General features: G+C 38.6%; 1 protein-coding gene across 1 annotated transcript; it reads left to right on the top strand.

Moving 5' to 3' along the window:
• Positions 1-361: 361 nt before the first annotated feature.
• NMI (N-myc and STAT interactor) lies at positions 362-23,683 on the top strand. Its single transcript, XM_065931518.1, has 9 exons — positions 362-593; positions 675-820; positions 9,139-9,228; positions 9,982-10,077; positions 12,584-12,746; positions 15,966-16,072; positions 16,157-16,343; positions 18,937-19,043; positions 19,823-23,683. The coding sequence occupies exons 3-9, from the start codon at positions 9,145-9,147 to the stop codon at positions 20,006-20,008; spliced, it is 930 nt and encodes a 309-aa protein (XP_065787590.1). The 5' UTR covers positions 362-593; positions 675-820; positions 9,139-9,144; the 3' UTR covers positions 20,009-23,683.
• The last annotated feature ends 1,215 nt before the right edge of the window (positions 23,684-24,898 follow it).

The following is a 24,898-nucleotide window of genomic DNA, read 5'->3' as shown; positions in this document are numbered from 1 at the left end:
GTAAGTGCAGCTGTGGGGTGGTTCTCTAGGCAGGATTCAGAAACACTGCCGGTTTTGAAATGAACCAGATGTTTTCCGTTTCAAAGAAAAAGATCACACCTAGTGAAGTATTTGTTTACAAGCTTCACAATAATACCAAAGATTATAAGAAAAGTTTCAAGGGACATGGATCACAGAAATCAGTTGAACACCACACTTTTCCAATTTCCTGCGAAGTTACAAAAGGAACACACAAAAGTGGACCTTGTGCTGGCTGCGAGGATTTGTAGATTAAGGTTATAGCGACCAACAGATTACAGTGAGAGTTAGTCTGAAGAGAGACTGCCACTTGGCTTTATTTGGTTTCTGTCCATTTTTCCAAAAACACGTCTTGTGATACACATTCGAAGGAGGGGTTTTTAAAACATGTCCTAAAACGAGTGTTTATGGAGACTTCAGGAATACTTTGGGAGTAGATTTCCTCCAAACAAAAACGAAACCAACACATTTTAAAAATCGAAAGTGAAAATAGGTGTAACTTGTTAGTGAATAATCATTGGAGAACCGGGTTTGGTATTCGACCAGTGACTATACTGAAAGAAAATCATCATTTGGTAGTTTTCTTCTTCTTTTATTCTGTCTTTCTTTCTTTTTTTTTTTTTTTAAGGGAAGCAAACTGTTCTATTTTCTTAAAGGAAACAAACGGGCGAGCCATTTGGAAAAGGCTGAAGGCGCTTCCGGACCAGGGAGCCCCAGCCAGGCCCCGAGGGTTCCAGCGACTACCCGCGCCGCCGGCGAGGTTTCCGGGAACCTGGGCGCGGCGCTCGGCCGGGCGAGGCGGGTGAGTGGGCGACCCCTTCCCTCGCTGCCATTCCCGCTTCTAGTGGGCCCGGGCTGGAGAGGCCATGAATGGCGACAAGACGGGCTCCGCGGGACGGGGACCTCCGGGGGGGTTGAGGGTTGGTGGGAACGCCTGGCGGAGAGTGGGGGGTCGTGGGCTCTGCGCCCGCATGCCCTGCGCCGCCCTCCTGTGCTGCCCGCTGCGGAGGTCGTGGGGACCCCCTAGCCGCCGAGGGGGCGCGCCTGCCCGCGTCCCACGGGCCCGTCTGCCTGCAGTCCAGGCCTCTGACCCGGTCTCCTTTGCTTTGCTTCATTTAGAAAATTGAAACTTAAAATGGTTTGTGTTTCCCCACTGTTCCTGTAGTGTCTCTGGAGAAAGTTCTTAGGAAAACAGATTCCTTAAGGAGATTTAGTCTCTTGGCAGGTGCAGGGTTTGGCAGTCCTGCCTGATTTTTCAGAACATACAGGGATTTTATTTGAAGAGACATCCAAAAACAGAATGTGATGTTTCCCTATCTATGCGACACGCATGAGTTAAAAAACAACAAGAAGCAATCCTATCTGTGCGTCTCCACTTCCTCTTTTCCTTTCTTTGCCTAATTTCCTTTGTTTTTGCTGCCAGGCATGCCTATGGGAAGATTTGTCTCTTATCAGTCCTGGCACCACAGTGAATATGTGAGGGACATAGGTTCTGAACAGGTGGAGGTGATTTGTACCTTTTTTTTTTTTTATTTGCTGCCATAATATATTACCATGGACTCGGTAAAACCTTAAAAGCTACAAAATGTCTTAAAATTATATATGGAGGATTTCCCTGGCCGTCCAGTGGTTAGACTTTCTGTTTCCATTGCAGAGGCCGTGGGTTTGATCCCTGGTGGGGGAACTAAGGTCCTACATGCCCTGCAACCTGGCCAAATTACCAAAAAAAAAAAAAAAAATTCAGTATAAGTCTGGGTGCGCGTCACTAGGTTAAAATCGAGGTGTCAGCTGCTCTGCCTGCCTTTCTGGAGGCTAATGGTGTGAACCTGTTTTCTCGTTTTTTCTGCTTGTATAGATTGCTCATCTCCTTTGGCTCAGCGGTGCCCTGTCTCCATCCTCAAAACCAGCAGCGCTGCATCTCTCTGACTGTTCTTCCCTTGTCACATCTCACTCTGATTCTGCTCTTCTGCCTTCCTCTTTCACTTTGAAGAAGGACCCTGATGATTACATTGTTCCCCACCAATAATCCAGGAAGAACTTTATATTTTAAAGTCAGCTGTAAATTAGCACCCTTAATTCAGTCCATAACCTTAGTTCTCCTTTGCAGCATAATCTAACATTTTCACAGATTATGGGGGTTAGGATGTGGACCTCTTTAAAAGGGCCATTATTCTGCCTACCTTTTGAGTGCATAAAAAGAAAGCAATTACTATACATCCCATTCATCAAGGAGGGAAAGTATCTAGATACTAGATATGCTGTAACAAGTTCTGGGAATATTATGTAGTAGACCATTTATATGGGTTAAATGTATTATTGAGAGCTTTTATTACAAGCATTTAAGAGTAAACTTTAAGTGAAGTAAGCCAGAAAGATAAAGAACATTACAGCATACTAACACATATATATGGAATTTAGAAAGATGGTAATGATAACCCTATATGCAAAACAGAAAAAGAGACACAGAAGTACAGAACAGACTTTTGAACTCTGTGGGAGAAGGTGAGGGTGGGATGTTTCAAAAGAACAGCATGTATACTATCTATGGTGAAACAAATCACTAGCCCAGGTGAGATGCATGAGACGAGTGCTCGGGCCTGGTGCACTGGGAGGACCCAGAGGAGTCAGGTGGAGAGGGAGGTGGGAGGGGGGATCGGGATGGGGAATACGTGTAACTCTATGGCTGATTCATGTCAATGTATGACAAAACCCACTGAAATGTTGTGAAGTAATTGGCCTCCAACTAATAAAATTAAAAAAAAAAAAAAAAAAAAGTAAACTTTAAAAAGCAGTTAAAGAATGTTGCAGTTTCTGCTTTCTGGAAATGTAATGAGAACATTGCCTCGAACATCCCATGCCCTAGGTGTCCAGAGCTAAACAAATACCTGAGTCAAGATACCAGGCAGTCCTATAAACATTAAGTGTTTTCCATTTGTGAACTGGTGCTCTGAATGGATACAAGGAAGAGGGAATGTAGTCCTTGGCCTCAAGGTCATGACCATCTTGTCATGGAAAATGACATAAGTAACCAAATAAAGCTCCCCAAAGAGGTATTGGGGAAGAAGCAACATCGTTTGGGGGAATCAGAAAGACTTCAGGAACTTGGGGGGGGGGGGGGTTGGAATTTGGGATGGACACTGAAGAACAGTAGGATTTCTTTAAGTGGAAATTAAGGTTGGCAGGGGAGGGAGGTTGTGACATTGAGGGACAGGAGGGAGAAGAGAAACCCTTAGAGTGTTCAGTATGGTTAAGGAACTTGGTCCAGGAGATGTCTAAACAAGACTAGTTGGGGTTAAATTGTGTAAGATCTGGGATGAATACCCTTGTAAAGACTCTGCAGTTGTTGATGCAATAAGAACTACTAATATGTATCTTAAAAATTTTTTTAAACCCTTTCAAGCTTACAGAAAAGTTACAAGTAACAACTTTTCTTTTTCCTGAGTTATTTGAATGTAGGTATCATGACCCATTAATCTGGAAGTCTTGAGTATTTATTTCCTGTAAAAAAAAAAAAGTGTTCTTTGCATAACTACAATACAGCAATCAAGATCAGAAAATTAATACTGGTGCATTAATGCCATCTAATCCTTCGATCTAATTTGAATTTTGCCCACTGTCCCCATTACATAGTATATAGCACAAAGATCGTGTATAACAGAGTTAAGAATTATGCATAGTGTTTAGTTACGATGTATCTTTAGCCTCCTGTCTGGGACAGTTTCTCAGTCTTTTCTGGCTTTCATATGCTTACCACTTTTGAAGAGAACAGGCCAGTGTGTCTCCTGTTTCCTCATTCTTAGATTCAGTTTATGCATCTTTGGCAGGAATATCACAGAAGTCTTGCTGTGTTCTTGGTGGGCCTATCATATGTCAGATAATTTTGATGTATCTCATTATTTACTTTGACTATTTCATTATGGTGGCGTCTGCCTGGCTTCTTCACTAAAATTTGCTCTTTTCCCCTTTGAAATTAATAAGTGTTTTTTTGGGAAGTATTTCTTTTGTTTGTTTTGGTTTTTCTTCATAGTGACCCCAAACTGGAAACAACCAAATACCCACCAACAGGAGGATGGATGAACCAAGTGTGAACTATCCTTGTAGGGAATACTACACAGCAGTAAAAAGGAATAAGCTACTAATACATGCAATAACATGAACAAATCTCCAAAACTCTAGCACATATAAAAGGATACATGCTACATTATTCTACTTATGTGAAGTTTAAGAACAGGTTGCTCAGTGTAAGGAAACTTTAACACAATTTAAGAATATCATTTCTTGAGTACAAACTATGTCCCTAGCATTCTTTTGATATTGTTCCAGTATAGTTCTGGATGAAGTAGGACATACTTTCGAGAACAAAACAAAAATCACTGTCCTTGTGGTGCTTATATTCTTGAAGATCAGCTTGACATGTTCAATGCAAAAGGGCAAGCTGATAGTTATGCCTACTGAAGTTGTTGATCTCCTTCAGGGGTGGTCAATGCCAGGACTGGTGAGTACTCAAAACAACTAAGTGATTGAGATTGCCCTGGAATTTGGTTAGCAGTACTTATGGGTAAGTATTTTAAGCTACTTAAATGGTCCTTTTGTCACGAAAATATCAATTTATCTATCTGCTTTAGTACTAAATGGATTTAATTATTACCGTCATTATTTATGTCTCTGCTTAATCGATTCCCAAATTTTTCCAGTAAGAACCCCCTCAAGCTGGACTCTGTTCTTGTGACATATTCTCATCATTCTTTGAGCACTTCTTGCTTTCTGGCATCATAAAACGCTTGTCTTATACTTTTCCTGTCCCAGTTCTAGAAGCGGCCATTTCTCTGAATAGCCTTGGTTCCTGGTAGCTGAGAATGGTATTAAAAAGCAAATTCTGGATGCTAAATGTGTTCATTGCTATTGTCTTTGTTTCCAGGCCCTATTAGCAGACAGAACTGGGAAATATCACATATATGCACACTTATACCTATATTTAAATTTCTGTACTTTGCTATCAATCCATCAGAAATCATGAGATTATACTGATATCTCCAGTTCCATTTCATAGCATTAATTCTATTTTTTCCCCTTTCCATATTTACAGTCACCTTCTCTGACAATGAAGAACCTGGCTCCTGTTGTCCTCCACATATTTACTTACTTGATAAATCGTGTTTATGTACCTTTGGCCACTGGGAGCTCTGTGCTCATCTTGTGTATTCCTGCCCTTTTGAGGGCTCCTTTTTGCTCAAAGGAGATCCTTTCATTGGAAAATAGATTAGAAGTCAAGATCTAGGTGCTTCATGACCGCTGCTGCTTCTTTTTTTTTCTGATGTTAGTGAAAAATAATTGACATACACCACTGTATAAGTTTATATCATGATGGCTTGACTTGCACATATTATGAAATGATTACCATATTAGGTTCAGCTAACATCCGTCTTGTAATATAGATACAATAAGAAGAAAAGACAAAAAAAATTTCTCCTTGTGATAAGAACTCAGGATTTACTCTCTTAACAACTTCCTTTTGTATCATAGCAGTGTTAGCTACAGTCATCGTGATGTATATTATATACCTATTACTTGTTTATCTTAAAACTGGAAGTTTGTAGCTTTTGACCACTTTCCTCCAAATCACCCTCCATACCACCCTCTACCTCTGGTAAGCACAAATCTGATCTTCTTCTTCTATGAGTTTTATTTGGTTTCTTTTTTTCTTTTAGACTCTATGTGAGATCATAGAATATTTGTCTTTTTCTGTCTGACTTAACATCATGCCTTCAAGGTCCATCAATGTTGTTGCAAATGGTAGAATTTCCTCATTTTTTTATGGCTGAATGATATCACAATGTATATAATCACTACACACACACACACACCACAATTTGTTTATCTATTCATTCATCCACTGATGGACACGTAGGTTATTTCCATGTCTTGGCTATTGTAAATAATGCTGCAATGAACATGGGATATAGAAATCTTTTCAAGTTAGGATTTTCTTTTCCCTTAGATATATTTCCAGAAGTGAAGCTGTGAAGTTACAGGACCATATTAAACTAAACAGTTTCTGTGCAGCAAAAGAAACCATAAACAAAGTAAAAGACAGCCTATGGAATGGAAAAAAATATTTCCAAACCATTTATCTGATGTATGTGAATGTACAGTGCTTAGTCATGTCAGACTGTTTGCCACCCTTTGGACTGTAGCCCGCCAGGCTCCTCGGTGTATGGGACTTTTCAGACAGGAAAATCCAGTCCATTGGAGTGGGTTGCCATTTCCTTCTCCAAGAGATCTCCTCCATCAGGGATCAAAACTGTGTCTCCTGTGTCTCCGCATTGCAGGTAGATTCTTTCCCGCTGAGCCACAGGGGAAGCCTCGGTATATCTGATAAGGAGTTAATATCCAAAATATATAAAGAACTCATGAAACTCAATACCAAAATATCAAATAACTCAACTAAAAACTGGGCAAAAGGACTTAAAAAGACATTTCTCCAAAGAAGATATATGAAAGATCGATAGGAACATGAAAAGATGCTCGACATCTCTAATCACTAGTAAAATGTAAATTGAAATCCCAGTGAGATAACACCTTACATCTATTGAAATGGCCATCATAAAAAAGACAAAAGTTGACAAATGCTATGAGGATGTGGAGAATAGGGAACCTTGTGCACTCTTGGTGTGAATGTAAATTGGTGCATTCACTGTGGGAAACAGTTATGGAGAATCCTCAAAAAATTGAAAGTAGAATTACCATATGACCCATTTTTTGGACGCTGCTTGGATTCACACTGAGTAAACTAAGCCATAATTAATTTTTTGCTAATCTTCTATTGTATTTTTAAAGAGCAATACCTTTCTTTTCTGTTTTTTTCTATAAGGATAGTGAGAATTTAATCAGTTGAAATCTTGGAAGATTGTGTTAATAGACACATTATTAATATGCTTCTAAAACAGTAAAAATAGTTCTGATATTCCTTGTGTCATATTTGACCTAGGACTTCTTCATTTCGGTAAATTCATATGCAGGCAAGAGTTCTTACTGTTTTGATGCCAGTCTGATAAAGTCTATGAGCTTTTCTGAAAAAATTTTTGAAGTCGTTTAAAACAAAATATAGAGAATTATAAAAGAAACCAATTATATTGAAATATGATTATCAGTGTTATTTAAAAAGCAAATTTTTAATTTAGTAATGTATACCAGTATACTGATACCTTCCCAGGTGGCGCTAGTGGTAAAGAACCCGCCTGCCAATGCAGGAGACCCAGTAGGCTGGGGTTTGATCCCTAGGTCAGGAAGATCTCCTGGAGAAGGGCATGGCCACCCACTCCAGTATTCTTGCCTGGAGAAATGGATAGAGGAGCCTGGTGGGCTACAGTTCATGGGGTCGCAGAGTCGGACACTACTGAGCGACTAACACTGTACTTCACTTTCCACTTTACCAGTATACTACAGTTTATTATAAGATTGTATTATTATGGTCATGAGTTTAATAGCTGTCATAATTTTGAAGCAGAGTTAAGCACAAGCAATGTTTCAGGCTATCTGGGAGAGTTAAAATATTTTATGAAACTATCTGCCATCCTGGTGATGTTTTAAAAAATAATTAATTGCTTAATTTCTGGCTGCGCTGGGTCTTCGCTGCTGAGGGCTTTGCTCTAGGTGTGGTGAGGGAGGGCTGCTCTCTAGGTGCAGTGTTTGGGCTTCTCACTGTGCTGGGTTCTCTTGTTGCAGAGCATGGATTCTAGGGCACAAGGGCTTCAGTCCTTGAGGCATATATGCCCTGGTGACTTTTGTCACAGGTGCTACAAATACCACGTGACTTCTTGCCTATATTCATATTTGAAGAGAATGCCATTTGTATCAGAGATTGTTAGAAATAAATATGAATTTTTTTCTTCATGTTCAAGTGTATGAACTCAGGGGAAGTTTTGTGAAAACCTCTGTTATCATAGAGGAAAGGTGTTTGGAGATATTTTCACTCCATTACATTCTTGGAGTATAATGAGGAGAATTAAATATTTAAATTAAAGCCTTTGGAAAAAGTCTAGAGGACTGAAATAATAGTCTTTTAAAATGGAGCGTCATATCATGATTGAGATGAGAACTACAAAGGAATGTTAATACCTATTATGTTCTATTATGGTATTAAAATGCAAGGGATTTTTATAATCTTTTAAATATTTATAGATGTGAAAGTTATTTGAAATACAGAATTTGTTTGAATATAATTCACATGATAATAAAGACTTTGGTGGTAGGGGAAAAGATATAGCAAAGAAGAGATGTTTTATCCATAAAAGGATAAAAGATATTTTTTCCTCTTGACTGTGTGTATGTACCATTTTTGAAGTATTTGTTTATTTATTTTAATTTATTTCTTTTAATTGGAGGCTAATTACTTTACAATATTGTGGTGGTTTTTGCCATACATTGACATGAATCAGCCATGGGTGTACATGTATTCCCCATCCTGAACGCCCCTCCCACCTCCTTCCCCATCCCATCCCTCAGGGTCATCCCAGTGCACCAGCCCTGAGCACCCTGTCTCATGTATCAAACCTGGACTGGCGATCTATTTCACATATGATAATATACATGACTCAATGCTATTCTCTCAAATCATCCCACCCTCGCCTTCTCCCACAGAGTGCAAAAATCTGTTCTTTACATCTGTGTCTCTTTTGCTGTCTCACTTACAGGGTCATTGTTGCCATCTTTCTAAATTCTACATATATGCATTAATGTACTGTATTGATGTTTTTCTTTCTGACTTACTTCACCGTATAATAGGCTCCAGTTTCATCCACTTCATTAGAACTGATTAAAATGCATTCTTTTCAATAGCTGGGTAATATTCCGTTGTGTATATGTACCACAGCTTTCTTATCCATTCATCTGCTGAGGGACATCTAGGTTGCTTCCATGTCCTGGCTATTATAAACAGTGCTGCGATGAACATGGGGGTACACGTGTCTCTTTCAATTCTGGTTTCCTCGCTGTGTATGCCCAGCAGTGGGATTGCTGGGTCATATGGCAGTTCTATTTCCAGTTCTTTAAGGAATCTCCACGCTGTTCTCCATAGTGGCTGTACTAGTTTGTGAATTATTTATTTTTTATAATAATTAGGGAGTCATGGCAACTGATGAAGATAACAGAGAACAAGTTCTTAAGGAATATGAGCAAACTGAAGAAGTTATGAAAGATAAACAAAACCAGGTAAGAAGGGAAAATTACTGAGTACTATTAAAAATTGACTTACATCTATTGGTTTTGCAGTGAGGCATGTTTCATATGTCTTTGTCCAACATTAACTTGAATTTGGAAGAATATTAGGGTTTTCAGTTTTTTGTTTTTTTTTTTACTTCTAGTATTCAAGACTGACAAGAAGAATCACATTTCTTTCTCTTACACAACTCACATTAACTGCTTTTTCACTTCCTCTCATTTCTTTGACTTGCACCTAGAAGTTAAGAGTTTTGTTAACAATTATATGATCAGACCCAAGATGGAATGGAGGCTATGCTGTAAACTACCTGAGCCATACTGTGGAAAAAAAAATCTTTAATTGCCCCAGACTAACATATGTCCACAATTATGGTGCAATTTAAAATTCATATTGGAGTCACAAATAGCTAGGAACGAGTTGGTAGAGTACTGAGCTAGGATTCAGAAGACATGGGTCTCAATCCTTGCTCTACTATAAACATTTCTGTGACTTTGGTCTAGCATGAAAGGTGGTTTCCTTGTTTGTATGATAGAAATAATAATCCTTGGCAGTGGTAGGAAAATCAACAGATAATGATGTATAATGTTGTACAAATGTTTATTCATGTGATCATATTTGTTCTGAGACTATCTAATATCTTTCTTTGCCTTGTTCAGAGAGAGAAATTTTGCTTCTTTAACTCATTTGGAAAAATGAGGTTGGGGCTCTTTAAATTTGGACTGTTATTTTATTTTATTTTTTAGAAATTAATTAGTGAAATTACAAAGGAAAATATTCAGTTAAAGGAGAAGATCCAAAAACTTGAAGCTGATTTACAGGAGACCACCAGGACCTCCCAGGTACCCCTTTAATTATTTTTGTATCTCATTTTTAACAGGTGTTGTTTTTTTTTTTTTCAGAAAAAGAAATTTAATGATACAGAAGTCATTTCTAAGACACTATAATTATTCATGTCACCACTGTTTGCAATAGTTCCAAACTGAAAACAACTCAACTCTCCTTCTATAGTAGGATGAATTTATAAATTGGGGTGTATTCACATAATGGAATACTACACTGCAATGAAAATGAGCAGGCAATAACTATATGCAATAATATGGATGAATTTCATAGACACAGTGTTGAACCAAAAAAGGAAAAAGAGGGCATATCATATGCTTTGACTTAAGTAGATCACAAAAGCACAGTGTTAGGAGTTAGTATGGTGCTTACTGTTAGAGGCAGATAGAAACTGGAAGGGAACCCCAGAGGGCTTCTGAGTAGTTGGTCTTGTTCTGATGATTGATCTGGGTGCTGGTCACAGGTGCATGATCCCTCCATAAAATTTCATCTTGCTATATATTTATGCTGGGATTCCCTGGTGGCTCAGATGGTAAAGAGTCTGCCCGCAATGCTGGAGACCTGAGTTCAATCCCTGGGTCCACAAGATCCTCTGGAGAAGGACATGGTAACCTACTCCAGTATTCTTGCCTGGAGAATCCCATGGACAGAGGAACCTGGCAGCTACAGCCCATAGGGTCGCGAAGAGTCAGACACGATGGAGCGACTTCACACACTCACTCACTCACATGTTTATGCTAATACATGTTTTAATATTCATGTACACATTAATGCAATACACACAGCCCCCAGTGATGGTCATTATCAGTCACTTTTGGATCAAATTCTTGGTCTTCTCGCTGAGTTCTTTCATTGCTCTCCTCATCCAAGTAATAATTTAAGTGAGTTTCACGGTTTTAAAAAGAAATTGGAAGAGTATCTTTACCATTTAAATTCTTTCTTAATTTTTCCTTTGTTTAAATTAGACAGCTCTCACTCCTTTTTTCTTCATCAAAACCCAGATTGTTAAAATACTTACTTTAAAGCATTATCATTTTTTATTTCTGAAGTTGGGGGTAGAATGTTAAATATCAAAAGTGAAGTTTCTTGTGTTTGTAAGGTTTAGAGAAGTCTCTGTTAAGATCCTGCATAATTTTTAGACCAGAGCTAGAATCACTTAATCCTACAACCCAAAGGGCTTTGGGAACCCAGCTAGCTCAGTTGATCCACTTCACAGAGGACTGAAAACTGGGGTCTAGGGACCATGAGTGCATTGCTCCCTGCCATGGTGCACTCAGGACTAGAAGTAGGCAGTCTCACTCTCACTGGGGAAAGCTCTTGACACTTCTGGACATACTGGATGTCTCTCTGTTATTGGGAAATACTGCCTTTTCACACTGCAGATTGTTTTGAAATCCGACTTACCATAGTCAGAAATTCTACTGAAGTGACATGTCAGATTATAGAATAAATGTCAGATTAGACCAAATGACTCATTGGCTCTTTCTAATCTCTTCATGATAACACTTCTTCTTGCAACATGTAAAATAACCATGAGAAATAGAAATGAAAACACCTGACTCATTTGTGCATTTATGTGTGATTGTACTGTCTGTTCAGGGCTTCCCTGGCAACTCAGTAGTAAAGAGTCTGCCTACCAATGCAGGAGACATGGATTTGGTCCCTGGATCAGGAAGATCCCCTGGAGAAGGAAATGGCAACCTACTCCAGTATTCTTGCTTGGGAAATCCCATGGACAGAGAACTCTGGTGGGCTGTAGTCCAAGGGGTTGTAAAAAAAGTCAGACATGACTTAGAGACTAAACAACAAAAACCTGTTCATCCTAGTGATTTTCAGCACCTAAGTATAACCTCTTAACTTTATCCTCCAGACTTCTTTTTTTTTTTTTTTTAACAAATCTTGCTAGTGGTATCCCTTCACATTTTTATAAACCTAGTTTTGGGAATGGTTAAAAAGTTGATGGACAGGTGTTGAGGAAGGGGGAATTGAAATTTGATAAATTTTAAGTCACTGAACTGAATTTAGGAGTTTTTCTTTGGATGACATTACCTGAGTTTGCTGTCAAAATAACTTCAGTATGCACCACGTCTATTTCATACCTCTTTGCAATGAGACCAAAGATACTGTGCAATGATTCCTTTGTGAAACAGCCTATTATTGGCATAATTGTTTAGAAGATACTTTTCTGCAGAAATGATGTAGGCTTAAGAACCAAATAACATACAATATTGACCAATTTAAACATTGATTAAAAAAAGTGAGAGACTATATACTTAAAATTTCATCTGTGAAATAATATTAAATGATCAGCATTTGACTAGATTACTGAGTACTTTTCTGGGAAGAAGCAATTACTAGTGATATTAAATAAGACCACACTCAGTATTCTATGGGGTTCTGAAGTCAGTAGAGAATGAATTACTGGATGATCAGATGACATTATCATTGGAATGACTTAAGTTACTTCTTGTGTTGATTTTAATCAAACCTTTCTGTTTGAATTAGATTAATGAGGATATTCCTGAAACAAAGATAAAGTTCACATCCATGGAGAATCCTGAGAGTGACAGCGAGTTTTCAGATATCTCCTATTCATGTCAAGTGAGCTCAAAAGTCCCTTATGAGCTGCAAAAAGGACAAGCACTTATTACCTTTGAAAAAGAAGAAGGTATGACTAATGTTCAAAAACTTGACCATGTTACCTTTAGAAAGCACTGGGACTTCCAAAGAGTTTTTGTAGATATTTGGCCATTGCTTTACAATTTATTTATATATCATTTCATCTCATCCTCATAGGGGTGCCCCAAGGTAGGTATGATTATCCCTGTTTTACAGACCAGAAAACAAGATTCTGAAATGTTGAATGGTTCGAACATGATCACTAGCATAGAATGTGAGTGCTCTAGAAATCAAACCCGTGTTGTGATGTCCAATACCATTGTTTTTTTACTACTCCTGATACCTGCAAATGATAATACTAGTAATAATGTTTCAAGGTAGCAAAGCAGAGAGTTCTGACAGACATGATCTCATTTTATACTCACATGACTCTATAAAAGTATTAAGATAGAGATACTATTTACATTATTAAGAAACCAGATTCTCAGATGTTTAAGTGATTTACCTAAGTGCACAAGGCATGAGAATTAAAAGCGCTCTGGAGTCAAAAGATTTGGAGTGGGACCTGATGTTTGCCATGGTGTGGAACCTTCTTGAGAGCTGGGGACACCTTAATGAGGAGAATCTGGCTTTGAATGCCAGCTTTGCCTCTTTTTTTTATTAATCAAACCAAAACAGCACTTTATTTATTTATTGACCATGTCGGGTCTTAGTTGCATCACTCGGGATCTTTGTTGTGGTATGTAGGCTGCTGTGTGGTATGTAGGCTGCTTTGTTGTGGTTGCTGCGGCATGTGGGATCTTAGTTCCCCAACAGGAAGTCCAACGCATGTCCCCTGCATTGGAAGGCAGATTCTTAACCACTGGACCACCAGAGAAGTCCCAATATTTTTATTTATTTGTTTGACTACATCAGGTCTTAGTTGTGGCATATGGGATCTAGTTTCCTGATCAGAACCGACCCTGGGCTCCCTGCATTGGGAACAAAGAGGTGTAGCCACTGGACTGCCAGGGAAGTCCCCAGCTTTGCCTCTTTACAGAAGTGTAGTTTGGGTTGGGTTCTTTATAAATCTCAAGTTTTTATGGCAGGCTTTCTGATAGTGCAAACCTCATGGGTTTGCTTTGAATATCAAATGAGAAGTGTTGAAAAAATATTTAGCACAGTATCTGATACATAATAAACACTTAATAAATGTTAGTTGTCATTATTGCTCCATGTTAAGAAATTTTTCAGCCAAGGAAACAAAAGCTTACTTGCACAAGGTCCATACAGGTGATAAACTGCTGAGCTGAGAACCAAACCCCGAGTACCGTCGTACTTTCTCCTGGACCATTATTCCTCTGAGCAGGCCACCATCTGGGCCTCTGTTCTCGTATTTGTCAAGTGATGAGTGGGATCAGATAGTCTTCACAAGCCCTTCCAGTGCTCAGGTACTGGGAGTCCAGGATTATAACTCATGTCTCCTGATGCCTGGTTAGTTACCGTAGCCTGAAAATAAATAGAAAGGCATTCTGGCAGGTCACTACTTGCACACACTTTGTCTGCCCTGGCTCCCCCCTGTAGCTGTGGATGGAGGGTGAGGTCAAGAGCCCTGTTGGCCATTGGCAGTGGTCACTGGGATATAAGTGAAAGATGGAAGTGAGGGTTTGGGAAGTTGGGATCCCGCATAGAAGTTACCTGGGGATGCTGAGAATAAGATTCTCTTCAGAGATAGCTGTGTCACTGCTCCCACCCTTGGCATGAATCTGACGTCCTGCTCCTCTGGGACAATTTCGGTTTCCTACACAGATCAGTGGGAGTTGGCTTTTGACAGAGTCACAAGGGTTGAGACTCAAGTAGTGCCTCTCAACTGCGTCAGATCACCAGATGTTGGAGGTTTGGGGGGCGAGGGAGAGGGGGGATTGGGAGGGAAAGGTCATCATCTAAGTATTACTTATAGTTGGCATCCTCTGTTATTGTTGCCGGTTGTCATTAACAACAACAAAAACGCTGTAATTCAAGTTATAGAGTCATATCATGGTACGAGGCATCTGAATTCCCACATGACAACGCCCTGTTTTCCAGCCCTCTTTCTCTCTTTCTCTGGCTGTGGTGTGCTGTCTGGTTGTCATAAACACGTGTGAAGTTTATAAGCCCAGGACTGGGCATCTTTTGTCTTCATGACTTATTAGAATAAACAGCTCCAATATCAATGAGTAAAGTGTTTTAAACTCTTATGTCACACAGTTATAAAAAACACATACCCGCATGCATTTTAAACTGACATATAGTTGCTGTTGGATTTCTAATGATTTTTGGCAAAATTATATTACTGAGCCTCTCCTATTTGCATGGATAAATTAGATTTGATAGTTTTGTGGTCAGTTTTATCAAGGCTGTTGACTTTTTAATGAATGATCTCAAGAGTGTTTTAGTGAAAGTAGAATTCTTTGTTAAACATGACCTGCCTTCCAAAAAAAAATGAAGACTCACTCTTTGGTATTTAAGTCTATGTGGTCTTTAATATGTATTCTTTGGGAAAGACAGAGATAAGAACAAATATTTGTTTTTATGGTGCTTGTAACATATTAAGAAGAAGTGAGGAATGATAAATAAGATTAATTGTCAGAATGACACTGACCTACAAAAGTCTTCCCAGCTTACTCAGCCTGGAAGAAATTTCTGGCTGTGCTTAATGTACTGAGGGAATTCTCTGATGAGTCTGTCAACAGTGGAAAGGAAGGGTGTTGACTGTACTGAATTTCTAAAGGATCATCAAGCTTATCTCTTAAGAGATGAATCTAGAACTCGAGAATTTCTACATTGTAATTTTTTGCAGATGTATTTTGACATTAATATATCTTAGTATGGTGGCAACACCATTATCATGTAGAAATCCTAAGAAAAATGTAAAAATAAGATCCCTGAAAATTAAAGAAAATTTGGGGACTTCCCTGGTGGTCCTGTGGTTGAGAACCTGCCTGCCAATGCAGGGGATGCAGCTTTGGTCCCTAGTTTGGAAACTAAGATCCCCACATGCCATGGGGCAACTAAGTCAGTAGCACCACAGCTACCGAGCCCATACTCTAGAGCCAATGTACCATGACTAGACAGTAAGCCCCACTCGCCGCAACTCAGCATCACCAAAAATAAACAACACCAAAAAAATTTTTTTAAATTAAAAAATTAAAGAAAAGTTAAACTATCCAGGATTATTTTTTTTGTTAAGCCAGATGTGTAAGAATGTATTGAAATATTGGAGATTAATACTTCCCAAATTATTTTTCAGTTGCCCAAAATGTGATCAGAATGGAACGCCATCATGTGCAGGTACAGAATGAAAATGTGATGCTGATGGCCAGCCCAGTTCCGTTAAATTCAGGACTCAAATTCCAGGTAACACGGTGATCAAAGCTTTTTAGAATGCTATTAAGCACAGACACTTCTCATCCATATTCTGAACATGAAGCAATTTCCCAGGTTCACGTAGCAGTGTCTAAAATGAAAATCAACGTTACTGACATTCCTGATGAACTGCCAGAAAGTCAGATGAGAGACAAGCTAGAATTGAGTTTCTCCAAGTCTCGCAACGGAGGCGGAGAGGTGGAGTACGTGGAGTATGACAAGCAGGCCCGGAGCGCCCTCATCGCCTTTGTGGAAAGTGGAGGTATTCCGGCACTCAGAGAGTTAAACAGTCCTCTAGCGTTTAAATTATGCTTTGCCAGGTCTGAAAATATTTCTTTTTCTACTTCTTTTATTTGGAATTTATTAGGTAGCATAATAACAGGGGTTTTTCAACCTTATAAAATGATAGTGTCCTGAAAATGATTTTCCTGCATACTATTAAGAATAAGATTAGAAATAACAAGTCCCTCCGTGTTAGTGCCTTCCTATCACCTGCCAGGCATGGAGCCGGGTGTTTTATACATATATCTCCTCTGATCCATAGCACAACTCTGAATGTAGGTGTTATATTCATTTTAACGATGAGGCAGCTAAGACATGCAAGATAAATAGTTTACCGAAGATCACACAGTGGGTGTGTGGCAGAGAAATTTTGCGACTCCATGGACTGTAGCCCACCAGTCTCCTCTGTCCGTGGAATTCTCTAGTCAAGAATACTGGGGTGGTTAGCCTTTCCCTTCTCCAGGAGATCTTCCTGACTCAGGGATTGAACCCCAGTCTCCTGCATTGCAGGCAGATTCTTTACCAGCTGAGCCACAAGGGAAGCTTGTTTTATATATATATGTATATATACATACACATATATAGGGCCACCAGCTGAGCCACAAAGGAAGCTTGTTTTATATATATATATATATATATATATATATATACACACACACATATATAGGGCTTCCCTTGTGACTCAGCTGGTAAAGAATCTGCCTGCAATTCGGGAGACTTGGATTCAATCCCTGGGTCGGGAAGATCCCCTGTAGAAGGAAAAGGGTACCCACTCCAGTATTCTGGCCTGGAGAATTCCGTGGACTATACAGTCCATGGGGTCACAAAGAGTCGGACACTACTGAGTGACTTTCACTTTCACCACTTTCACACATATGTATCTATATGTGTGTATATATATATATATAAAACTGTCTCTTCCATCTCTCTTTTGACCATTGACAAGGGTCTCTTAGATGGAGGGAATCGTTTCCAGGAAGAAAAAGGGGGAAATGGAGAGAAGAGCTGTTCCCTTTTTCAGTAGAAATGGACTTTTATCAAATCATCTTAGGGAGGTTTACATTATTATGATTAAAAATAAAAGATTCTCCAGCTGCTTCTGTTAATATGTTCAAGTGACTTTCTTTTTTATTAATTTATTTTTAATTGGAGGATAATTGCTTTACAATATCGTGTTGGCGTCTGCCATATAACAATGTGAATCAGTCATAAGTATACATATGTCCCCTCCCTCTTGAACCTCCCATCAATCCCCTACCCCATCCTCCCCAGGCTGCCACAGAGCACCACGTTGAGCTCCCTGTGTTAACTTCCCACTAGCTATCTATTTTACATATTTCAGTGCTACTGTCTCAGTTCCACCCACCCTCTCCTTCCCCCACTGTGTCCAAAGTCAAGTAATTGTCAATAAAAAAAGTCTCTTGCTCTGGTTAGTTCTCAGGGCTCCTCCTGGGTTTATTACATATGATAGAAATCCAACCATACAATTAAAAGCCATTGCCCGATTAGGTTTTTTCCATAATAAAAAAATACATGCTTTTTAAATAAAATTGAAATAATAGAGAACATTAATTTAATAAAAATTGAGACATTTCCTTAAATTTCCAAACTTCCCTTTGTCCTGTTATGTAGTTATGGTTAGGTGAATGTTTTTCAAAATCTTTCTGGAATTGCTAGGTAATATGGTAATTCTATATTTAATGTTTGAGGAGCCGCTGTGCTGCTTTCCACAGTGACTGCACCATTGCATTCCTACCTGCAATGTATCAGGGTACCAATTCCTCCATGTTCTCACCAGCAAGGGTCTGCAGTCTTAATCACTGTACCACCTGGCTGATTCAAGGTGGACTGGTGAGAGGAGAAAAGAAGTGATCAGGTATTCTTAAGAACTGTTTCTGTTAAACTTTATGCAAGCTTGACACATTAGCTGTTTCCCCTCTAGGAGAAAAATGCTGCTAAAAATAATTCTGATTATTTTTTATGTTGGAGAAAACCGATGGATTTTTTTTACTTGCATTCATGTTTTCTGGGTGACATTCAGCACCCCTCCTCCTTTGATTAACATCGATATAGAGGTTTACTGAATGTCATGTATCAGTTAGAGTAATTTTATATATATCATAGTAATATAGTAATTTTCCATAAATCTCTCACATAAAGATAGAGAGAGAGTATTCTAATTGTATTTTTCACATATACTTCTTGACAGATTGGGAAATACTGGGTTTTGTTAGGGTAGCTGGGTTACCTTTTGCAGATGGTTATCCCATTTTATGTAGCTCAAGGTGGGTCTATCTGAGTCCTTTGTAGCACACTGTCCATCAACTGATTGATAGTTTAAGATAGATGGAGCTATCTAAGACTCATTATCATTTGGTCTTGTGTTTTTCAAAACTATGTACTGTGAATTGTTTAAAAGGGACTTTAGAGTTTCTTAAAAATTAATCACTCAAGTCACTGTTTACTTTGACGTTCTATTTGAAGGAAGTTTAACCTTTGGTTAAAAATGTTTATGACAAAGAAGAAAATGTCTATAATAAAGAAGAATATAATTTTTAAAAATTTATTTCTAGTTGCTGACAGGATTTTGAGAATGAAAGACTATCCTCTTTATATAAATCAAAACTGCCATAGAGTTACAGTTTCTCCATACACAGAAACACACTTGAAAAAGTTTCAGGTAAAGTCATCTCTTTTCTTTCCTTTTGGAAGCTAATTGCTTGACTCCCCACCCCCACAGAAGTATAAAGTTATGGTTCTGTTTTCATTTGAATCTTATTAATGAGGGATATCAAAATAGTTCTTCATATCTGCTTGGTACAGAATGAATTTTTCTATTTTAAGAATACTTTTTTAATGTGAAACTGTACCTTATTTATTATTCACTTTTTAAAAACTGAAATTACTCAGACTATGGCACAATATTTTTGTATGTGAAGACATAACTATATTTTTCTCATATATCTACTATCATTGGGCATTAAAAATGGTTTTCCCTTCTTATTTTCTCTGAATTCATTATCTTTACTCCCAACCTGCTGCTTTTTTCTGTTCCTAATAGAAAGATTATGTTTTCTGTTCCTCAAAAGGTCATCATGATCTACCTAGTCTACCATCCTGAAAACTAGAACTCATGCCTAACTCTTGGTTTAGCTTCACTTCCAACATCCATTTAATCACTCAATTTTTTCACTTCCACTTCTCACTACTTCTCTAACTGGTCTCTCTGTCCATAGAGTTGCCTTCTTTTCCTCCACTCGTCACAGTTCTGCCAGAGTTATCTTTCTGAAACTCAATGTCTAACTGATATTCTCTTCCTTGAAAAATCTTCCCGAGGCCCCTTGTCTCTTTTAGGATAATGTCCAAAATATTGAGCAGAGCTTACAAATGTAAAGTTGTGCAATTCAAAGTTCTTAGAAAATTGCTATTTATCTTTTATTTTTCTGTTTTCCTCCTTAGGTATTTGCAGGAGTGTCTAAGAGGACAGTGCTTCTGACTGGACTGAAAGACCTTCAGACGACGGATGAAGAAGTTGTAGAGGATTTCATTAGCATTCACTTTCAGCGGGAGAAGAATGGAGGTGGAGAAGTCGAGGTGGTCAAATGTTCCCTCGGGCAACCTCACACAGCATACTTTGAAGAATAGACTGATGAAATCTATGAAAATTAGAGCTCCAGAACCCAACTTCCTGTCAGTGCTTGACAAAAATGGAAGTCCCTTTCCTTAAAAAAAAACGAAAAATGTAATTCTTCAGCTTCCATTCATTCTTAGATAAAAAATATATTTCTGTGTTTTTAAATTCTTTGTTTCCAACTGTGCTGCATGTTTACAAATGCAGTAACAGTATTAAAACAGTTTTGTTCGGAGATTTTGTGGCTGGATGCCATGTCTGTTGAGAAGAACCGCAAGTCATCTAGTTGTCCGCCCGCCATGTTGGCTCCTTCTGTCATAGTCTTGTGGGCTCCAGTCTGTTTTGGCTGTAGGTCCCCCAGCATGCAGACTTGACTCTAACATTTCCCCAAAGAAATGTTGCGTTTAGCAGTTTGTAACTTCTGTAGACTTTACTGACTTATCAAGGAACTTCAAGAGCAATACTTTTCCACTTGGCCCAGCATTTCATCTCACAGCCCCAAAGTCTTTCTCAGAGCTGAGTGTGGCCTATCTCTTGAACTTTCACCCAGAATGCCAAGTGTCCCCTGATTCCTTTCAAGACATCCCCCTTCCAAATTGAACTTGTAAATACTGGAATTTTCTTTTACACTTATAATGTAAGGAGTCAGTTTAACGGATTGAAAACCTTGGAATAAAGAGAGAGGTAAGTGCAAAGCTAGTGACTCATCACACATCTTGGGGGATGCTGGGAATGAATGTCTGCACCATACCTACCGGTTAGGGGCTTAAAATTTAGTTGGAGAGAGACTGAGTTTACTAGCATCATGCTGTTTTTAACTTGCAGAAATTAAATGGGAAAATTCAAGGTTCCTATCAAAGAAGGTAAAATTTGCTTTGATAAAGAATATTTGGACAGTTTTAATCCTAATATGTTTCATGAAGAGCCAACAGCAGAATTGAATTCATATTAAAATGATGGCAGAAATGAAATGCTTTTAGAAAAGATTATAAACCTAAACCTATCCAATGCTGCCTGCCATCTAAAATAAACAAAATGGAAAACTAAAGAGAAAAAATATTGGTTTTGCTTCTGATATTTTATTTTTAGGTTTTAAAGTTGTTATTGTGTGTGTGCTCAGTCATGTTTGACTCTTTTGTGACGCTACGGACTGTAGTCCACCAGGATTCTCTGACCATGGAATTTTCCAGGCAAGATTACTACAGTGGGTTGCCATTTCCTCCACCAGGGGATCTTCTTGACCCAAGGATTGAACCAGTGTCTCCTGCATTGCTGGTTGATCCCTTACCGCTGAGCCATTGGGGAAGCCCTTAAAGTTGTATAGTACCATCAGAAATATTAATTACTCTCATATTTCTCTTTGGAATAAGAAATGGTACCTAAAAACTGGGCAATTTATGATAGATCTTTGTGTTCACCATTAGGGGAAATAAGATCTCTCATTTTGTCAGTTGTTCTTTGGAAATAGTAAGATTATTTCAAGCTTCCCAAAATATTAAGAAGAATTTAAAGAACCTCATTTAATTTTGACTGACACAGTCTCATAGCACAGAGGGTGTCATTTTGAGTCTGTAGCAGACTACCAATCAGAAATAAATTTTTTCTAATATTTACAACAAAGTTGGACACTGTCACTTTTGTTCCTCTGGGGGCCTTCTTTAGGCAGTACAATGGATAATTTCATTTCATTTTAAATTTTCACAATGGTTTTGATATGTTACTTATTCTAGAAAATTATACTTTTCCTTTGGGTTCTTTCACCATTCCACCTAGTGTGATCTGACTGAAACTCGGAAATCAAGCATTGACACACTTGCTTATTTCCAGAGTTTTAGAGATTTTACAAGAGGAAAGTTTTCTTTAAAAGTTTACCAAAAAATACTGTATTAACTGTTTAATATATTGCATATAATGTTAAGAATCCTTCAATTGTGCATCCAGGGTCAGCTAGCACCACTTACTAATGTGTGAAAAGATTTTGTCAGTGTATGTCAGGAAAAGACAGGTATGTGACGTTACATGTGCATTTTGCTGTTTGTAGATTTATCAGTCAGGAGAGGATAGGTCACACTCAGATAACACAACCTTCCAAGTCTTGGAGACCTAGCAGAATAAAAGTATAATTCTCACTCAGGCTAACTATCGAGCAGAGATTGGTAAGGGACTCTGTCCTGATCACTTCAGGCCCCATCTTGAGGCATGCTTCCAGAATCATCAAGGTGGGGAAGCTGAAGTCTGGAAAGTCTTGCCCCAGAAATGAAATGCTGTGACCCGAAAGTGACCTGTGTTATTTCCTCTCACATCTCTCTGGCCAGGAAGTCACGTGGCCTCACTGAAACAAGGGGACTAGAAAATTTTGTCTTATAAAAATGAGAAGAACCAGATCTAGCTGAGCCCAGAATACTAATAAGGGTAGTCTGTGCTGTCCTACTGGTTATCAATATTTGGATCACTCTTCTTCACACACAACATACACTCACCCCATCTCCAAGGTCAAAAATCCTCAAATTTCACCCAATTGTAACATCAAACTCAAGGTGCAAAAACTCTTGGTGATATGTGGAAATTTCTATATCAAGTCTGAATGTTACTCCTCTTTATCTGGAGAACCCCCCACACAGACAATAGTAGGACCAGAATAAGATAACTGCTCTCTTGCATTTGGAAAAGAAAGAATGGGAAGTACAAAGCCGTCACTGGGGCAGAGCCATTGTGAAATCCTATGGGGTTTTTGATGCGGCTGTGACATCCTGGAAATTCTTCTCTTGCTTATTGTTCTCGTAGGTCCTGGACCTTCTTCTTTTTCCATTATTCTCCTGGGCCATATCTAGAATGGACATTCATAATATATTTTTTTGGAGGCTGAAAAGCTTCCTCACTTGGTGCACTTTCTATGATAAATGTTTGGGACCAAGTTTTTAAAGTTATGAACAGTCATAGTTTCTTTACCTGGGCCAGTGGCTGGTTAGCTGGTATATTTAAAAATTTTACTAGGCTTTTCTCTATTAAAATAGACTAGAGTCTGGTCAGCTTACATACGCTAACAGCCATACCTTTGGTTTTGGTTTTGTTTTCCTAGACTTCTGTTTTCAGCTGTGCTCAGTTGTGTCCGACTCTTTGACACCCCCTCTGTCCATGGGGATTCTCCAGGCAAGAATATTGGAGTGGGTTGCCATGCCCTCCTCCACGGGATCTTCCCAACCCAGGGATTGGAACTCAGGTCTCCCTCATTGCAGGCAGATTCTTTACTGTCTGAGCCACCAGGGAAGGCCAAGAATACTGGAGTGTGTAGCCTATCCGTTCTCCAGGGGAGCTTTCCGATCCAGGAAGCGAAACGGGGTCTCCTGCATTGCAGGCAGATTCTTTACTAGCTGAGCTGCAAAGGAAGCCCTCTTTTTTTTAGAGTAGCTATAATTCTCTACTTTTTTGGCTCCCTTCTTCTCTCCCTGTCTTCACTTGATTTGAGTCTATCAGGCCAGTTATAATTTCTTTTCCCTGAATTAGTTTGTCTAATTGAAAGTGCTTATTGAATTCCACAACCTTAATTGCCATTTTTACTCTGAGGGACCCTAACTTGTTCAGATTTAAACCTTGATTTGATCACTGATTTTATCCTTGCAGAAGATCTAATCAGCTTTTTTTACTCAAAGGTTTTTTTTCAGTTTTATCTTTTAAGAATGAAAAGGATTGTATGTGCAACTCTGCAAATTCCCATAGTTTTGGACTTTATTCCCTATTTTTCTTGCTTTCAAACTGGCCAATTCTTTTTAAAGCTCATTTCTTTCTTATATTACTTTGTTAAACTCACTGAGACATATGCTACTAATTCTGGTTTTCACACTGTCTTTAAAAAACAAAAGAAAACTGCAAGCTAATAGGTACATTATCTGCCTTCCATGGTTTTACCAAATGTTTTCCCACTACATAATATGGACTACCATCCTAATCTCTATTTTCTAATCATCTGCCACTTGGACTCTGAGCCAAAGCCAAGTGTTTTAGATTGTGTTGTGGATTGTCTTTTTCTTTTTTTTTTTCCCTACAAGATCCTTTGGAGGAGGAAATGTCAACCCAATCCAGTATTATTGCCTGGAAAATTCCATGGACAGAGAAGCCTGTTGGGCTACAGTCCATGGGGCTGCAAAGAGTAGGACACGACTGAACACCCGAGCGCGCACACACACACACACAGAGCAATACTCCACTTCAGAATGCCAATTTCTGTATTAATTGTTTTAGAATATGTGATGTTGATGTGATAAATTATCTCTAAGTTTTAGAGACCTAAAACAACAGAAGTTCACTTACTGCTCATGCTACATGTCCATGATGAGTCGACAAGAGGAATGCCCATGGTGGACACTCAGTGACCACCAGCTTTATTGCTGGATGCAATGCCAGAGAAAAAGAGTTTTGAAGAGTCTGGAACTGACAATGAAATTCTTGGTCCAAATATGTTCCTTCCATTCACAAATATGGCTTCACCCAACTGTAAAGGAACTTGGATATTCAGTCCCATCATATGCTTGGAAGGCAGAAAGCCAAAGCTGTGTACTGCATAGCATTAATGATATCTAGTTGATACTTAAAAAGAAAAGGATGCTTATTCTTGAAAAATACACAAAGTATAATGAATATGATAAAAAAAATCATTAAAAGTTTACCCTCACGGATGATGGAAAATATTTTTATGTCCTCTTTTCTAGTTTTTCATTTTTTAATCATGTTACATTTAATCTTCTGAATATATCCTATGCTATTATTTCCCCAATTGTTTGACATTAAGATTGTTTCCATTTTTTTCACACTTAGAAGTGGTAAATTGTACATAAACCCTTGTATATCTCGTTACACAATATTTTTCTGCAGTGCTGACCTTATTTCAAGGTGATACTTATTAGCCT

Source organism: Muntiacus reevesi, chromosome 3 (genome assembly GCF_963930625.1).
Source record: "Muntiacus reevesi chromosome 3, mMunRee1.1, whole genome shotgun sequence".
NCBI lineage: Eukaryota > Metazoa > Chordata > Mammalia > Artiodactyla > Cervidae > Muntiacus > Muntiacus reevesi.
This window is presented reverse-complemented; position numbering and strand designations above follow the sequence as displayed.